General features: G+C 50.7%; 1 protein-coding gene across 4 annotated transcripts in view; it reads right to left on the bottom strand.

The window, feature by feature from the left end:
- Positions 1–367: 367 nt before the first annotated feature.
- ADCY1 (adenylate cyclase 1) overlaps positions 368–15,680 on the bottom strand; it is a 141,074-nt gene continuing 125,761 nt past the window's right edge. Inside the window, exons 18-21 of one of the 4 annotated variants that reach the window (XR_004433205.1) lie at positions 11,875–11,989; positions 9,371–9,495; positions 4,690–7,009; positions 368–4,265 (exon numbers count right to left, since the gene is read on the bottom strand). Coding sequence is in view for 1 of the 4 variants with exons in the window: in XM_033194143.1 (XP_033050034.1) it covers positions 6,707–7,009; positions 9,371–9,495; positions 11,875–11,989 (543 nt within the window). In the remaining 3 variants the exon portion in view is untranslated. Of the gene's footprint in view, positions 7,010–9,370; positions 9,496–11,874; positions 11,990–15,680 lie in introns of all 4 variants that reach the window. The other 3 variants (XR_004433204.1, XR_004433206.1, XM_033194143.1) reach the window with 3 other exon arrangements.

The following is a 15,680-nucleotide window of genomic DNA, read 5'->3' as shown; positions in this document are numbered from 1 at the left end:
TCCTTCCCTTCCTTCCTTCCCTCCCTCCTTTCTTTCTCTTTCTTTCCTTTCTTTCTTTCTTTCCTTCTTTCTTCCTTCCTTTCTCTTTCTTTCTTTTCTTTCTTTCTTCTCTCTTTCTTTCCCTCCCTTCCTTCCTTCCTTCCTTTTTCTTTCTTTCTTTCTTTTCTTTCCTTCTCTCTCTCTCTCTCTCTCTTTCTTTTCTTTTTTGAGACAGAGTCTTACTCTGTCGCCCAGATTGGAGTGCAATGGCACAATCTCGGCTCACTGCAACTTCCGCCTCCCAGGTTCGAGCGATTCTCCCACCTTAGCCTCCTGTGTAGCTGGGACTACAGGCTCCCGCCAACATGCCTGGTTAATCTTTTTTTATTTTTTAGTAGAGACGGGGTTTCACCATGTTGATCAGGCTGGTCTTGAACTCCTGACCTCAATGATCCACCTGCCTTGGCCTCCCAAAGTGCTGGGATTACAGGCATGAGTCACTGCGCCCAGCCTGATTTTCTGATTTCAAAGATGTTTTTCCCAGTCCTTTGTGAAGCACAACCCAAGAAGGCCACCTGTCTATTGTTGATCTTCCACTGCAACAACTGAGAGAGACGGAAGCTGACAGACACTCACTCAGCTGGGAAGGCCTGGCCTCCAAATTGGCTCCCAGTAACTGGAGGGGAGCAGAAGGGCCGAATTCCTGCAGCCGTCACCACCCTGAGGCTCTCTCTACAGCCTCTGTGCACGCCGATAACCTAAAAGAAAAAAATAACCAACAAAACCAAAGAAAATGGAACCTAGTTAGTGCCTCAATGCCCCTGGACTTCAGTGCTGATGTAGGAGATGACAAAGTTGACTTGATGTCTGAGATGCTGCTGCCCCTGCCCAGACCTTCTCCTCTAATAACAAGGATTTTCTGAGGGAAATCACATCAGGGCACTCGGGGATGGTTTCCCCAAATGCCCTGCGTGGCAGTTTTATCTGACTGTATTCAAATTTAATTTTGTTCCTCATACAAATCCCATGAACAAATGATTTTCATTTGGCTTATGCTATGCAACACACAGATGTGCAAGACACACACGACAGAAACGCGTGTTCACACACGTAATGCAGGCACACACATTAAGCACGGCCTCTAGTGGAGTATCTATTTTTTAAGGTAGTGAACAGAATAAATTTTCAGGGAAATTTAAAAATACAAATATATGCATCATTTCACAATGGCATGTTGTTTAGGGAGGTCTAGCCCCAAAATGTGTGGCACCTGAAATTCAATCTGGTGTTTATGGAATGGACCACGGAGGTGACAGATATCCTCACATCCTAGTACAGGATCTGCTTTCACTAAGTGTATGAACAAACAGAAGGATAAGGCAGGAAGCCCCTAGAACACGTTCCAGTGTGTGCCCCAGGGCACCCCGGGTGAGCAGAGGGCTCCAAGCTCCCCACCGTGTGTCTGTCTGGGGCTGTGCTCATGGGCACTTGGCCCTGTGTGGGAAGAATGTCCACGTGCAGGAAGCAGCCGCCCTGGCTGGGGCTCTGCCCCCTGCTGCTGACCCCCAGCCTGCCCTGTCTGCCTCCAGGGACCCCTCTGCCTTCACAGCCCTGGGAGCCCTGCATCCAGCAGCCCACGCCCGTGCTCTCTCCCAAGGGCAGGGCCTGCCCTTCAACTCCTTGCTGTCAGTTCACACAGAATCAGACACTGCAGCTTACAGACGAATCCCGTGTGGCATTCATTCCCCGATGGCAGGGCCTGACCACACTCAGATCACCCAAATCCATCTGTAGAAAACCACAACTATGAGAAGAGCCTTCCTTCTGCTGAGCCCACTGAGCCTTCTTCAAAGTCTACCCGGAGCTCCATCCCGCTGCCCTCCGTGCCAAGGGAGCAGTCCTCAGGCCCTGCCCCTGCTCCTGATGCCCCCACCCAAGGGGGCTCCTTGGCTCCAGCTCCTCCCCACAGGCTCAGTCCAGCTGGGACGTTGGTCTCAACCCAACCAGCTCAGCTTGACTTGGTGGGTGCAGTGAGGGCCGGGACGGAGAAAGGTTGAAGCTACTCCATTTCCCCTACTGCCCATTTTCGCCAACTATGGGCACCTGCCTGCAGCATCTCCTGCCTGGTACCGAAAAGCATGGAATGATTTGTGCACTGATGGTTATTTGGGGTATGTGAGCTCCTCGAATTAAGACCCCTCTCTTGGTCACCCCCAAGCTCAATTTGAAGGCCTGAACCACCCAGTTTGACCTTCTCACACCCAGGTAAGCCTAGCATGGGGACCCCAGGCCTGAACAGGTGTCCTGTTCAGAGGGCTCTTCTACCAGGATGGTACCAGTGTTGTGGAAGGTGAATGGGGACAGCCTTCAGAGTGCCACCATTTCCTTAAAATGGCCTATCACAGGTAAGCCTTGATATGTTATCCTTTAGACTCTGCACCAACCAACTGCAGCGTACCACCATTGGTCAGTGTGAGGCCAGTACTGAGACTCATGAATTGGAACAGATCTTGGATGGAGTGGGTGCCTTTGCCTCCTTCCTTCCTCATCCAAGCAAGGGTGTGGTGACAATGACCTGACCGGGGTTTAACGCCGGCTCTGTCTGCTCACCAGACCTGGGGTGCTGAGCTCTGACCAGTCTGGGCAGCCCAACCCACAAGAACTGAGGTTTCAGAGCTGGGTCTTCGGGAAGGGGTGGGGGCTTTGGGAGTGGCAGCTCCCCGCCTCCCACCACCCCAAGCCAGAGAATGGGGCAAACTTGCATGCGTGGCTTATCTCTAAATTACCAATCTGCTTTAGACCAGACTCATCTCTACAGTATAAAGTTATTGCTTCTATGACAGGTGTTCCAGAAGCCCTGGTGGCTTTAAAGTCTGAGAAACACGGGCTGCCAACTTGGGTTGCTGGGTCTGTGGGGGCGTCCTCCTGCAGGACACAGACACCCTGCAGGCGTGGACCACCCGGGCCGGCATGGTCCCTGCAAGTGACTGGAAGCATTCCGGGGCTGTGTTCTACTCTACGGCGTCAGGCATGAAAGGCATGCAAGGGTTGCGAGGGGAGCACACAGGGTCGTTTCCAAAGGGCCACAGCATGGCCAAGCAGGGGCTGAGGTGGGTGTGGGGCTTGTCTTCATTTTTGGTACGAGTAAACAGGCAGCACCTGTAACTGGTGCACTATTTACAAAGCCTCTTCAATAAATAATTTAGAGAGAATCCTACCCGAATGGCTCTAACATTTGTACATGAATATTGTACATGATTAAAAATAAATAAGGCAATATAATACAGTTTTCTCACAAATAAAAAGGAAGTTGTTTTTCACCAAACCCCAAGGAACATTATGGCTAAACACAGTTCCTGAACTCCCAGGAAGTGGCTGGGGTTTGAAGTTGCTGATGATGGAGATGTTTGCCCCTGAAGTGGAGACCTTGCCAAGCCTGCCATGGGGTCCTTTCCAAAACAGTCGTGAGCCCGGAGAAGGGAGCATGGTCCCCGCGACGGCTTCCTCTTGCTGCCCTACAAGTGGCCACATCTTGGGCAGCTTCCAGGATGTACATGTGTGACCTCCCAGCTCTGTGGACCCCAGGCACGGCACAGTGTGGCTGGCTCTCTTCTCAATCTCACAGGCCAAACCAAGGTGTCGCTGGACTGGGCTCCACTCACGCCTGGAGGCTCTGGGGCGAATCTGCTTCAGGCTCACTTGGGTTGTTGCCAAACTCAGCTCCTTCTGGTTGTGTGAGCGACACCCGGCTTCCTCGCTGACTGGGGCTGGGGTTGTCGAGTAGCCTCTGGTGTTGGCTCCTGGCCCCTTGTCTTTAAGCCAGCAATAATGGCACCATCTCTGTGACACTTCGAATCCTTCCTGGCTCTCCTGTCTCCCTCAGCCATTCCAAGGGGCCACTGAGCGCACCCGGATAATCCAAGTTCCCCTCCCATCCTTAGATCCCTGACTAATTCCACCTGCAAAGTCCCCTTTGCTGTGTGACAGCACCCGGCCCCAGGGCTTAGAACTGGGGCATGGACACCCTTGGGGTTCACTCCTCTGTCTACCCACCACCTGGATGGCCAAAGGTGGGCAGCGGCACTGGGGGCAACAGGATTGGCTGGTCAGGGGCTTTGCGCCCTTCTCAACAGCTCGTGGGTCAAGGACAGCAGCACGATGAGCCGGGGAGCCAGGGTGGCCACACTCACCACCGCCGCACTACACCCTCACGGGCTGCCTGTGGCTCCTGTCTGAACTGACTGCTTCAAATCCGGCTGGGATAGACAGATGAGGATGAGAAAATCCTAGTGGAAAGGGGACCATAAGGACAAACTATTTGTCCTGAAGAGGGGAAAGCACAGAGCAGGGACAAGGCAGGGCCTGGAGGAGGGGTTGGCAGCAGTGCCCCAGCCAGGTTCTCAGCCCACAGCTGGCTCAGATGGACCCTGGGTCCTCAAGATGAGCTCAGGAGCCCTCAGGAGCCCTTGATGACAGCCTGGAGATTCCACATAGACATAAGGTCCTGTGGACGCCCCAATAGCAGCTAGAGGCCCTGCAAGCACCTCCTTCTGCCCCAGGACCTCACAGGAGCCCAGCCCCCAGCGGCACAAGATGATGCCAGAACACCAGGAACGTGAGTGGGCAGCGACATGAGGACCACCCAAGGAAGGTGAAAGGCACCCCAGCTCTGCCCTCAAAATCTCCAGTGGGGCCATGGGGTCAGCCTACCTGTGGGGTCATGTGGCCTGGCCTGGGAGCTCCCTGTCATAGCCAGGGGAAGGTGCTGGAAAGGCATTGGTCAAAATCACTCTGCAAGAAGGTGTCTGGAGACGATCCTGCCTCTTGCACCATCACAGAGGCCACAGCCCTGACCAGAGAGAAAGGAGGGTGGACAGTACTCCCTATAACCCTGACTAGACACCTAGTCCACACCCTAAGGACAGGCAGACGGAGGCCCCTACATGCAGCCTCTACCCACCTCCCCTGCCTAAAGCCATCCACCCTGCTCACCTCTGTCTGGACTCCTGTCTCAGCTGGAAGCGCCGGGCATCACTGCACTGGCCACCCTGCAAAGCCCCCAGGGTCTGGCCTCCCCCAGCTATGGCCCAGGCACCTGCTGCCCCCACACGGCCACACAGGTGAGGCAGGGTCAGGCCCTCCCTGTGCAGGGGACTGCCTCTGATGGTAGCCAAGGACATCACCCACCTGTGCGGACAGGGATCAGCCTGCAGCAGGTCCCACACATGGGTCTACACTCCAGGGAAGGAAGTCTGGGCTTCTCTCTGCTCCTATTCTGAAAAGTCGGGGCCCTCAGGAAAGGGTTACAGCTGCTGAGGAGCAGTGAGGAGGGGGACCCCCAACCCTGCTGGCTTTGAGCAGAGGCAGGGCTCAAGCCTCCTGTGTAGTCCATGGAAACCTCTCTGACCACACCTCAGAGCAGTGGGTCTTTAGATGTTCCCCTACTATGGCGCCTACCCAGACGCTTCCCTCCCACTTCTAGCCACCTTCCTCCCTGTGACCGAGATCCAAGGTTTCTACACGCCACTGGATAGTCCCTTCCACTGGCCCTCCTGGACCCCTGTCCCCCTCATCCTCATTTTCATCTTCACTGTGACTATTTAGACATGCATGTAGGAGGCTGTCAGATGTCAACACTATCACCTGCAGTCAATTTCCCTGCAAATTACAACAGGGACACCTGCACTCATAAACATCAGCCAATTCTGAAACTTCGTCCCGGAGGGTTGGTTCTGCTGGAGAAACAGCATCTTCCATCATGGGTGTGAGGGCTGCTCATATTCAACAGAAGTGGAGCCTCACACTGTTGTTGCTAAATGTAAAGGATCCAAGACGCCACAGGGAAAGGAAGAAATGACATCCTTCGTCTTCTCTGAACAAACACAGTGCCGGTGCAGGATGGGGAATGTCCAGGTGTTTTAGGAGCTGGAAGCCATTGGTGGAGGGGTGGAGAATGCACAGGTGCAGCAAGAAGCCGATGCTGGCCATGGTTGTGGAGAGGGGGTCACAGGGCCCCCTGAGAACTCCAGAAGACCTGCCTCTGGCTCTTAGCAAAAAACCACGCTTGAAAGTCAGCAGCCACCACTATCCATGCAGTGGGAGGCAGCTTCTCAAATTCTCCCCAAACCATCCAGTTCAAGTGTGGACAGCTCGGTACTGTGCCCGTGGTGTGAACAACCCCAGGCCTTGTGACCTTCCCAGAGAGGCCTGACTTCCCACTCTGGCTCTTGAAGCCTCTGCCCAGGGCTGGAGCCGCCTGTATGTCAGGTCCCACCTAGGTGGGCTGGACAGGGCTGTCTCAGGGCACACTCTTGCAGAGCTCCTCGGTTGCTCTGCCAGCCACAACTCAGCAGCTCTTGCTGTAACCCTGGTGGATGCTCTGAAGGTCCTGACGTTGATGCCGACCTGGCCAAACCTGAACAGGCCTTCTGGAAAGAAACAGTGCTCCCTACGCCACAGGGGGAGGGATGGAGTGGACACCTCTCCAGGGAGGCCTGGAAGTGTGTGCAGCTGGGTGTCCTCTCCTCACCGAGTAACTGCTCTGCTGCATCTGCTGGGTGGTTGGTCCTCGGGCCACAGGCCACGCCTGGACAATGCTCCTCCTCCACCCTGGCCACTGGCTCCCTGCTCTGCTGGTCTGGCTGGTCCTGGTTGGAGCCACCGTGGCCTGTGTCGCCCCCGGAGCATTCCCACCCCAAGTGCACCCCAGAGGCCCACGTGGGCTCCACTAAGCCTCCTTCCCAGCTGCTGCAGAGGACAGATACTGGCCTGGGGAGTGTGGAGGGAGCCCAGCCCTGACTGAGACGCCAGGCATGGGGCACACTGGGGGACGTCTGCCCTGAAGGCCAGCTCTCCCATATGGACCCATTTTCCGATCCAAGCCCAGGGACCTGATTTGGGAGCCGTTTCCATCAGTCCTGCCTTCTAGAAAGTATGTCAACATCTCGCCTTTGCCCTTGACACTGACTTTGCCTCGGCACACAAAGTGGTAGGGGCATCTTCTCAGCAGCCGGTGGACTTCCTCAGTCACCTGTTGATGGAGAGAAGGGAGCATTACTCCAGGGCAATGAGGGGGACTCCTCTGGGAAGAGACCAAAACATTCCATCCTGCATCTGTTGCTGTCCACCCTGACTGCCCAACCCTGGCACGGGGATGTGGCTTTCTCAGCTCAGCCTGGCAGCCAGGGCCCCTACTCTTGCTGAAATCACTTGGGTCACTATGTAAAAAAGGCACTGCCCTGCAAAGACAACCCAGGGGACTCAGAGGAGTCTGAGGGACCAGCCCCAGGGGAGTCTCACTGCCTGTTCCCCCGACAATCAGAGGAGGCAATGTTCAATGAGCCGGAAAGCGTGGCCCAGGGAGCGCCCAGACAGGCAGGTAGGTGGACAGGGCTTGCAGGGACCTGGCACCAGGGTCTGGATGTAAGCTTCCATGGTGGCTCCGTGTACTCCATGCCAGAGGCTGTGTGGGACACAGCTCCAGATGCTAGACCAGAGAAGAGCAGGGTTGACTCTCTGGGTTCAGGGCTCTTGGCACCTCAGCAGCCAGGGACATTTACAAGCAGGGCATACAGAATGTAGGGGGCAGAAGGTACACCCCTCAGCTGGAAGGGGCAGCAAAGAGTAGAGTCCAGGGCAAAGCCTGACTTCCAACTCACTGCTGGGGGCAGCAGCGTGGTGTCGGTGGGGGTGCAAACCAGACAGTTCACAGGACCCCGGCGCAGCTGCCTCTGCAACCCTGAGTCAGGGGAGGGAGGGACCAGCCTATGGAGGGCAGTGGGCAAACTGTCCAGAGAAAACAGGGACATTTCTTGACAGGCTCAAAGAATTTCTGCTTCGCAAAGTTAGGAAAAAGGTAAAGGATGAGAAAATAGTTTCTACTAGATACAATCAGTCCTGTGAACAGAGGACATGACTGGTATCTCTGCGTTATGTTGGAGGTGTGATCTTGGAACTTCCTCTCCTCCCTGTCTCCCTGGCTGCTCCTCACTCTCCCACACACAGTCCATTCAAACCCTGGCATCTTTCGTTAAAATAACTCAATCCATGCCAAGCTCACCTTCTAACGCCCAGAGCTGGGGAGGGTGGCCTCCGTCAGTGTGGCAAGGGAGGCAGGACAGAGGTCCTGTGAGTGCAAGGGTGACATCACCTGGCGGGGGATTGGACAGAGGTCACCAGTGAACACTCTGTGCGTGAGGCGGGGGCAAGATAGGACAGTGGCAGGCTCAGATCTGATTTTAGAAACTTAAAAATGCAATGTTGGTTCAGGGCAGGGGCCAGGCTGGGGTGGGCAGGATGGGGCTACCATGAAGTTCTCCCCTGGCAAGTCCGGTTTGGGGGGAATCCTGCAGAAGAGTGCAGGATACAGTCACGGTAAAAAAAAAAAAAAAACAACAACAACAACAAAACCGTGTGTGTGTGTGTGTGTGTGTGTGTGTGTGTGTGTGTGTGTGTATACAGCACAAAGTTCTGGAGGTGGACGGTGGTGATGGCTGCACAACCATGTAAACATACTTAATGCCACTCAACCATACACCTAGAAAAAGATGACAAATTCTATGTATACGTTACTGTGATAAAAGAAATCGTGAAAAAGAGAATGCAGAAGTGCAGCACTGCTCCATGGAAGCTCTGTCTATGTTCTGAGCAGGACAGGAGAGCTCCATGAATATTTTGGCCTACCTGTCCCTTAAACTGTCCCTGTGAATAGCTGCTGTCACACGCCTGGGGACCAAGCCTTCCCTCCATGGCCTCTGGAGGCCTGCAGTTCCCAGGGAGGGTGGCTGCAGGGCTGTGTGGCCCTTCACAGGCTCCATCTTACTTGTAAGGGCTTCATTCTGGTGGTCATCAAGACCAAATCAAGTTTCAAATTTGTTATAAGGGAAATCCCAGAAGCCGAATCACACTCCTCCACACAGAGGAAAAGCAGAGGCTGCTGCCTTCTAAAGCTTTCCATGGCTTTTAGAGGGTGTCAGCCCACCTGAGCTGCCCACAAGTTCCTCAGATGAGGTGGACAGGCATAGCACCCTCCCTTCAAACACACAAGAAAGCCCTTCCTTCCTATGGCAGCCGGTGGAGGCTGGAGTCCTGGGACGTGCAGCATGAATGAGAGCCAAAATGCTGGGACCAGAAGTGGGACCCAGTGACTCAGTGCTCCCACTGCTGCACCTGGTCACTCAGGAGCCAGCCCAGACTAAATGACAAACCAAATAGCAAAATCAAGATGCCCGGGCCAGGATGCCCTCCAGAGCAGAGAGACCGAAATAGTCAGCTCTTTCTGCCCTGCCACGCACAGGCTGCAGACTGGGGATTCAATCCTGGCCCTCTGTGCCTCAGTTTCCTCACCTGAAGAATGGGCACCCATGTCTTGGGGGTTTCTGGGTGAACTGACCTGGATTCTGCCCTGGACCCCTGTGCTGTCCATCCGACTGGCCACGTTGACTGTGTTTCCCCAGATGTCATACTGGGGCCTGCGAGCGCCAATCACTCCAGCCACCACGGGGCCAACATTGATGCCTAGAAAACAGCCAGCGCATGACCTGTCAGTGGGAAAAGTGTAACTCACCCCACCAGGGCCACCAAATGCACCTGATGCCGCTCCTGGTGGAGAAAAGGTTGCTCCTTTCAGGGCTTTGTTTCCTGGGGTCGCCTAGCACCAGGCTCCTTCCTGAAGCATCCATACAGCATAACAGAGAGGCAGCCGCCCTGCTGCACAGGCTCCCCGGGCAGGGTCCCCTCACAACACTGTCCACTGCACTGGGGAACAGCACGGGCTGTTCAAAACGAGTCCTGATCCTGAAGCAAAGTCCCCTTTCCTGGAATAGCAGCCTCTGTGCTGAGCCCTGCCAGGGGAGCCACTCAGAAGTGTGACCTTTCAGTATCTGGGATTACAGGGTGTATCCCTGACTGCATCCCCTCTTGCAGAAAAATAGCAGCTCCGGACCTGTTCTCGGAATGTGACCTTATGGCTATTTTAGAGCATGGGCCCCAGAACTACGCAAGATGGTGCAGAATGCTCTGAAGGGAGGAGAGGGAGTACCTTCTCTTTTTGTAGCTCAGTGTCCAACTGGCCTCTGGACAGCTACAGACCAGTTGGACAGCATTGCAACAACCCAGGCACACCCGAACTTGAGTCACTCCTTGTGCAACTTTCTACGAAGCATTTACCCTCTCTGAGCCTGGTCTTCCTCCCCTGTAAGTAGGGCACATACCAGGCTGTGACACCCGGCCCGTGCTCAGCAGGACAGAGAGGGACCAAGCTTGCTGTCAGCTCTCCTGTTACAGCCTGCTGGCAGCCACCTCCTGCAACTGGGGCTTTCTGGCCTTGACCGAAGCCACTTCCTATCTTCCCCTTCTGTATTTGTGGACTAATTTTTCTGAGCTTGTCCTAGAAAATTCCTCTGACGTTCTGGGCAGTGGGGAGCTGGCATGACATGGAGGAGCATGAAAGCAGGGGGCAGGCACAGTGGTGTCAGCTGGGGAAGGTGGGCATGGGAAACTCAGAGAAGAACCCCAAAGGGCCATTTCCCAGATGGCTGGAGCTGGTGGGAGTTGGCGAGTGCCCTCTGCTAACCCCAGACGCCCCACCCACATAAAGAACACTAGGGGCCGGGCGCGGTGGCTCAAGCCTGTAATCCTAGCACTTTGGGAGGCCGAGACGGGCGGATCGCGAGGTCAGGAGATCGAGACCATCCTGGCTAACACGGTGAAACCCCGTCTCTACTAAAAACTACAAAAAACTAGCCGGGCAAGGTGGCGGCGCCTGTAGTCCCAGCTACCTGGGAGGCTGAGGCAGGAGAATGGCATGAACCCCGGAGGCGGAGCTTGCAGTGAGCTGAGATCCGGCCACTGCACTCCAGCCTGGGCGATAGAGCTAGACTCCGTCTCAAAAAAAAAAAAAAAAAAAAAAAAAAAAGAACACTAGGCTAGCACCAGCCTGATGGGCAGAAGGGCCCCGAGAGATCCTCGTCCAGCCTCACTGCATGACTAGACACTGAGGTGCAGGGCCGGACTTGCCAACCGGTCCTGTCATTGGAAAGTGAGGAGCAGAATTTTCCCGATTCACCAGCAGATCGATTTCCAGGTACATCAGTAGCTCTGCTGACCACAGCCCAGGGCCCAGCTGGCTCACTCTGCCCCTGCTCTCTGGCCAGACACCATGCCTGAAGCCGAGCTTGCTTTTCAGGACATCAGAACTCCACGTGCTCTAAGTGGATCACCCACCACGCTTCACACTCACACGTAGCTCCAAGATTTGTTTTTAAGGCTACTGGATGTTTGAATTCTAAAATAACCATGAACCTCTAGTTTAACTGTATCTTGGACTAGTAGAATTTTTCTGGTAAACTGTCTACATCTCAAGAAAAAGTGCATTTATGATTAAAAAACAACAACAACAAATCATAGTGTTATAAAAGCTAGAAAGGAACTGGGGCATCCAGTGGTTTCTCCTCCTCACGACACAGGTGAGGGAGGGAGCCCGGAGAAGACACAGGGCGGCCAGAGTCCACGCAGTGGGGCTCCCATCGAGGCCTCTTTCTGGACAGCCCATGTGGCCTCAACTATGTAGCCGTGGCTGGTGAACAGGGAAAGGGGCATTTTACTTCAGCTAAGTGTGGACTTGGAGGAGCATCTGAACGTCTCCAGGACAATCAAGATTTCTAATGTGTTTCCCGAGCTAGACAATGAATCTTCAAGGTCCTAAGTTACTTTCTGAAGCATCTCCACTTTCAGCAGCAGCTTCCAGGGACAACTCCGTACACAGGTCCCCATGCCCTCCCGGGCAGCACCACCCTCCTTCCTGTAAGACCAGGCACCCCATCAGCTGATCCCGCCCCAGGTGGGTATAGGAAGGTGTTCCACATGGATGGACAGGACAGGTTTAGAGTCACATACCAACTCGGAGGACAAAGTCATTGTAAGATTGGTAGTTGATTTCATCCAGAACATCAAACATCTCAATGGCAAAGTCTGCCAGCGTGCTCAGGTGGGAAGAGATGGACTTCTTAGCCTAGATATAAACAGACAGAGTCACTACATCTGAGGGGCGCTAGGCAAGAGGGAGCCAGGGACCAACCTGCAGTGGCCAACAGCCGCACTCTCAGGGGCAGGCATTCTGGGTGCCTGGCTATGGGCACATTTATCATTCCATTCTACAGGTAGGAGACTAAGGGAGAGGCAAGGTATTGGCCAAGCCCCAGCTCCTGAGGGGCAGAGACAGGGGCCACCCAAGGCTGCCTGCAGGAATGGGGTGGGGCAGCCCTTTTGAGTGAGAGACCAGGTGCTCAAACTCCTGCTTGGACAGCGTTGCTAATGCCCATTGCAAATGAGCAAAACAAGGATAGAGACGCATGCCAGGGAGTAGGCAACTTCCTTCCTTGAGATTGAGGCTATATATCCTCATGTACATATGTGATAAGGTCCTTTCTCTTGTGAAACAGTAACTGTTGTAAAGTCTCTAATTTTTATTTTTAAAGGGAATTTTATTAGTCTTCACAATCAGGAAACTAATGCTTTTTAAAAATTAACAGACTTTACTTTTAGGGCAATTTTAGGTTTATAGGTAAGTTGAGCAGATTATACAGAATTGTCATATATCCCTTCTCCCCAGTTTCCCCTGTTGTTAACATCTTACGTTAAGTGTGACACATTTGTTACAACTGATGAACCAATATTGATATATTATTATTAACCAAAGTACATAATTTAACTAGGGTTCACTCTTGGTATTGTCCATTCTATGCATTCTAAATGCACGACATGTATCCGCTCTGACAGTATTACACACAACAGTTTCACTCCCCTGAAAATTCTTCCTGCTGTCTGTTCATCCCGCCTCTTCCCTGACCCCAGCAACCACTAATCCTTTTACTGTCTCTACCGTTTTGCCTTTTCCAGAATTTCATATAGCTGGAATCATTCCGTACGTAACCTTTTCAGACTGATTTATTTTAAGTAGCCAAGTGTATTTAAGGTTTCTCCATGTCTTTTCATAACTTAATAGGTCATTTCTTCTCACTTAATAATATTCTACCTTATGGATATACCAGAATTTCTTTATCCATTCACCTACTGAAGGATACCTAGTTTGCTTCCAGTTTTTATTATGAATAAAACTGTTATGAATACTCATGGACATAAGTTCTCATTTCATTTGGATATATACCAAAAGTGCAATTGCTGGATCATATGGTAACATTCTGTCTAACTTTGTGAGAAACCATCCAGCTCTCTCCCGCAGGGGCTGCCCTATATTGCATTCCCGCCAGCAACGAAGGAGAATTTCTGTTGCTCCACATCCCCGCTGGCATTTGTCTTATCAGTGTTTTGGATTTCAGCCCTTCTAACAGGTAGCTAGTGGTATTTTATTGTTGTTTTCATTTGCAAATCCCTAAAAACATAAGATGCTGAGCATCCTTTCATATGCCTGTCATCTGCATTTCTTTTGGTGAGGTGCCTGTTTGAATTGTTTGCCGACTTTTTAACTGTTGTTTTTTTTTTTCTCTCTCTCGTTGAATTGTAATGGCTCTTTGTGTACTATAGATACAAGTCCTTTATCAGATAGGCAGTTTGCAAAGATTTTCTCCTAATCTGTGACTTGACTTTTCATTCTCTTAACAATATTTTTCACAGAGTAGGAGTTTTTCATTTTCGTGAAGTCCAACTTACCAATTTTTTCTTTCATGAATCATGCTTTTGGTGTTGTATTTAAAAAGTCATTGCCAAACTGAAGGTCATCTAGATTTTTCTCCTATGTTATCTTCTAAAAGTTTTGTACTTTTGCATTTTACATTTAGGTTTATTATCAATTTTGAGTTAATTTTTGTGAGGGGTGTAAAGTCTGCATCTAGATAGATAGATAGATAGATAGATAGATATAGATATAGATATATTTTTTTTGCATGTGGATGTCCAGTTGTTTCAGCACTGTTTGTTGAAGAGACTATCTTTTCTCCACAGTATTGCCTCTGCTCCTTTGTCAAAAACCAGCTGACTATATTTTGATGGGTCTACTTCTGGGCTCCCTAGTCTGTTGCACTGATCTATTTGCCTGTTCTTTTGCCAATACCATACTGTCTTGATTACTATAGTTTTTTAAGTCTTGAAGTTGGGTAGTGTCAGTTCTCCAGCTTTGTTCCTCCGCTTCAATATTGTGTTGACTATTCTGCATCTTTTTACTTTCCATAGAAACTTGGGATCATTTTGTCAACGTCACAAAATATCGTGGTGGAGTTCTGATTGGATTTGTGTTAAATCTACAAATCAAACTGGGAAGAACTGCCATCTTAACAACACTGTCTCTTCCTATGCAGGAACAGTGACTCCCCAGTTACTTAGATCTTTCATTTCTTCCATTAGAATTTTACAGTTTTGCTCATATAGATCTTGTACATAGTTTGTTAGAGTTATACCTAGTATTTCATTTTTTGGCTACTAATATAAATGGCATTTTGTTTGTAACTACAAATTCCAATTGTTCATTGCTGGCATATAGAGAAATGATGAACTTTTATATATTAACTTTATATCCTGGAACCTTACTATAATTGCTTGTTAGTTCTAAGGGAGGAGACCACCCCTCATATTGTCTTATGCCCAATTTCTGCCTCCAAAGAAAGAAGTAAAAACTAAAAGGCAGGAATAAAATCCACAAGCAGACAGCCCGGTGCCACTCCCTTGGCCTAGTAGTTAAAGATCGACCCCTGACCTAATCGGTAATGTTATCTGTAGATTACAGACATTGTATAGAAAAGCACGATCAAAATCCCTGGCCTGTTCTGTTCCGTTCTAATTACTGGTGCATGCAGCCCCCAGTCACGTACCCCCTGCTTGCTCAATTGATCATAACCCTCTCAGGCGGACCCCCTTAGAGTTGTGAGTCCTTAAAAGGGATACGAATTGCTCACTCAGGGAGCTTGGTTGTTGGAGACGTGAGTCTTGCCAAAGCTCCCAGCTGAATAAAGCCCCTTCCTTCTTTAACTCAGTGTCTGAGGGGTTTTATCTGTGGCTTGTCCTGCTACAGTTCCAGGGGCTTTTTTCTGTTATTGTTGTTATTCTTTTGGACTTTCTACGTATACAGTCGTGTCATCTGCAAGCAGATTCCTTCCTAGTCTGTATGCCTTCAATTTTCTTTCTTGTCTTACTGCCTTCCGGTAAAACGATGAATAGAAATGGTGAGAGAGGATATTCTCGCCATGTTCTCATCTTAGAAAGCATTTAGTTTCCCTCCATTAGGTATGTTAAGCTGTGGGTATTTTGCAAATTTTTTTAAATCAAACTGAGGAAGTTGTCTTCTACTGCCAGTTTACTGAGAGTTTTTTTTTAAAAAAAAAACCAGGAGTAGGTGTTAGACTTAAATAATTGTTCTGCATCAATTTATATGATTATATAATTTTTCTTCTTTATCCTGTTGATTTGATGAATTTCATGAATTCATTTTGGAACACTAAAACAGCCTTGTATATCTGGAAAAAAACCAATGTGGTTTTAGTATATAATTCTTTTCATTCATTACTGAATTCAATGTGCTAATATTTGTTGGGGACTTATACATTTATATTCATGAGAAATACTGGTCTGTAATTTTCTTTTTCTATAATGTCTTTGTCTGGGTCTGGTATTCAGGTAATGCTGGCCTACAGAACGAGTTAGAAAATGTTCCTTCTGCTTCTGTCTTCTGGAAGAGATTGTAGAGAACTGGT

This window comes from Trachypithecus francoisi, unplaced genomic scaffold (genome assembly GCF_009764315.1).
Source record: "Trachypithecus francoisi isolate TF-2019V2 unplaced genomic scaffold, Tfra_2.0 Lachesis_group4, whole genome shotgun sequence".
NCBI classification, from domain to species: Eukaryota; Metazoa; Chordata; class Mammalia; order Primates; family Cercopithecidae; genus Trachypithecus; species Trachypithecus francoisi.
This window is presented reverse-complemented; position numbering and strand designations above follow the sequence as displayed.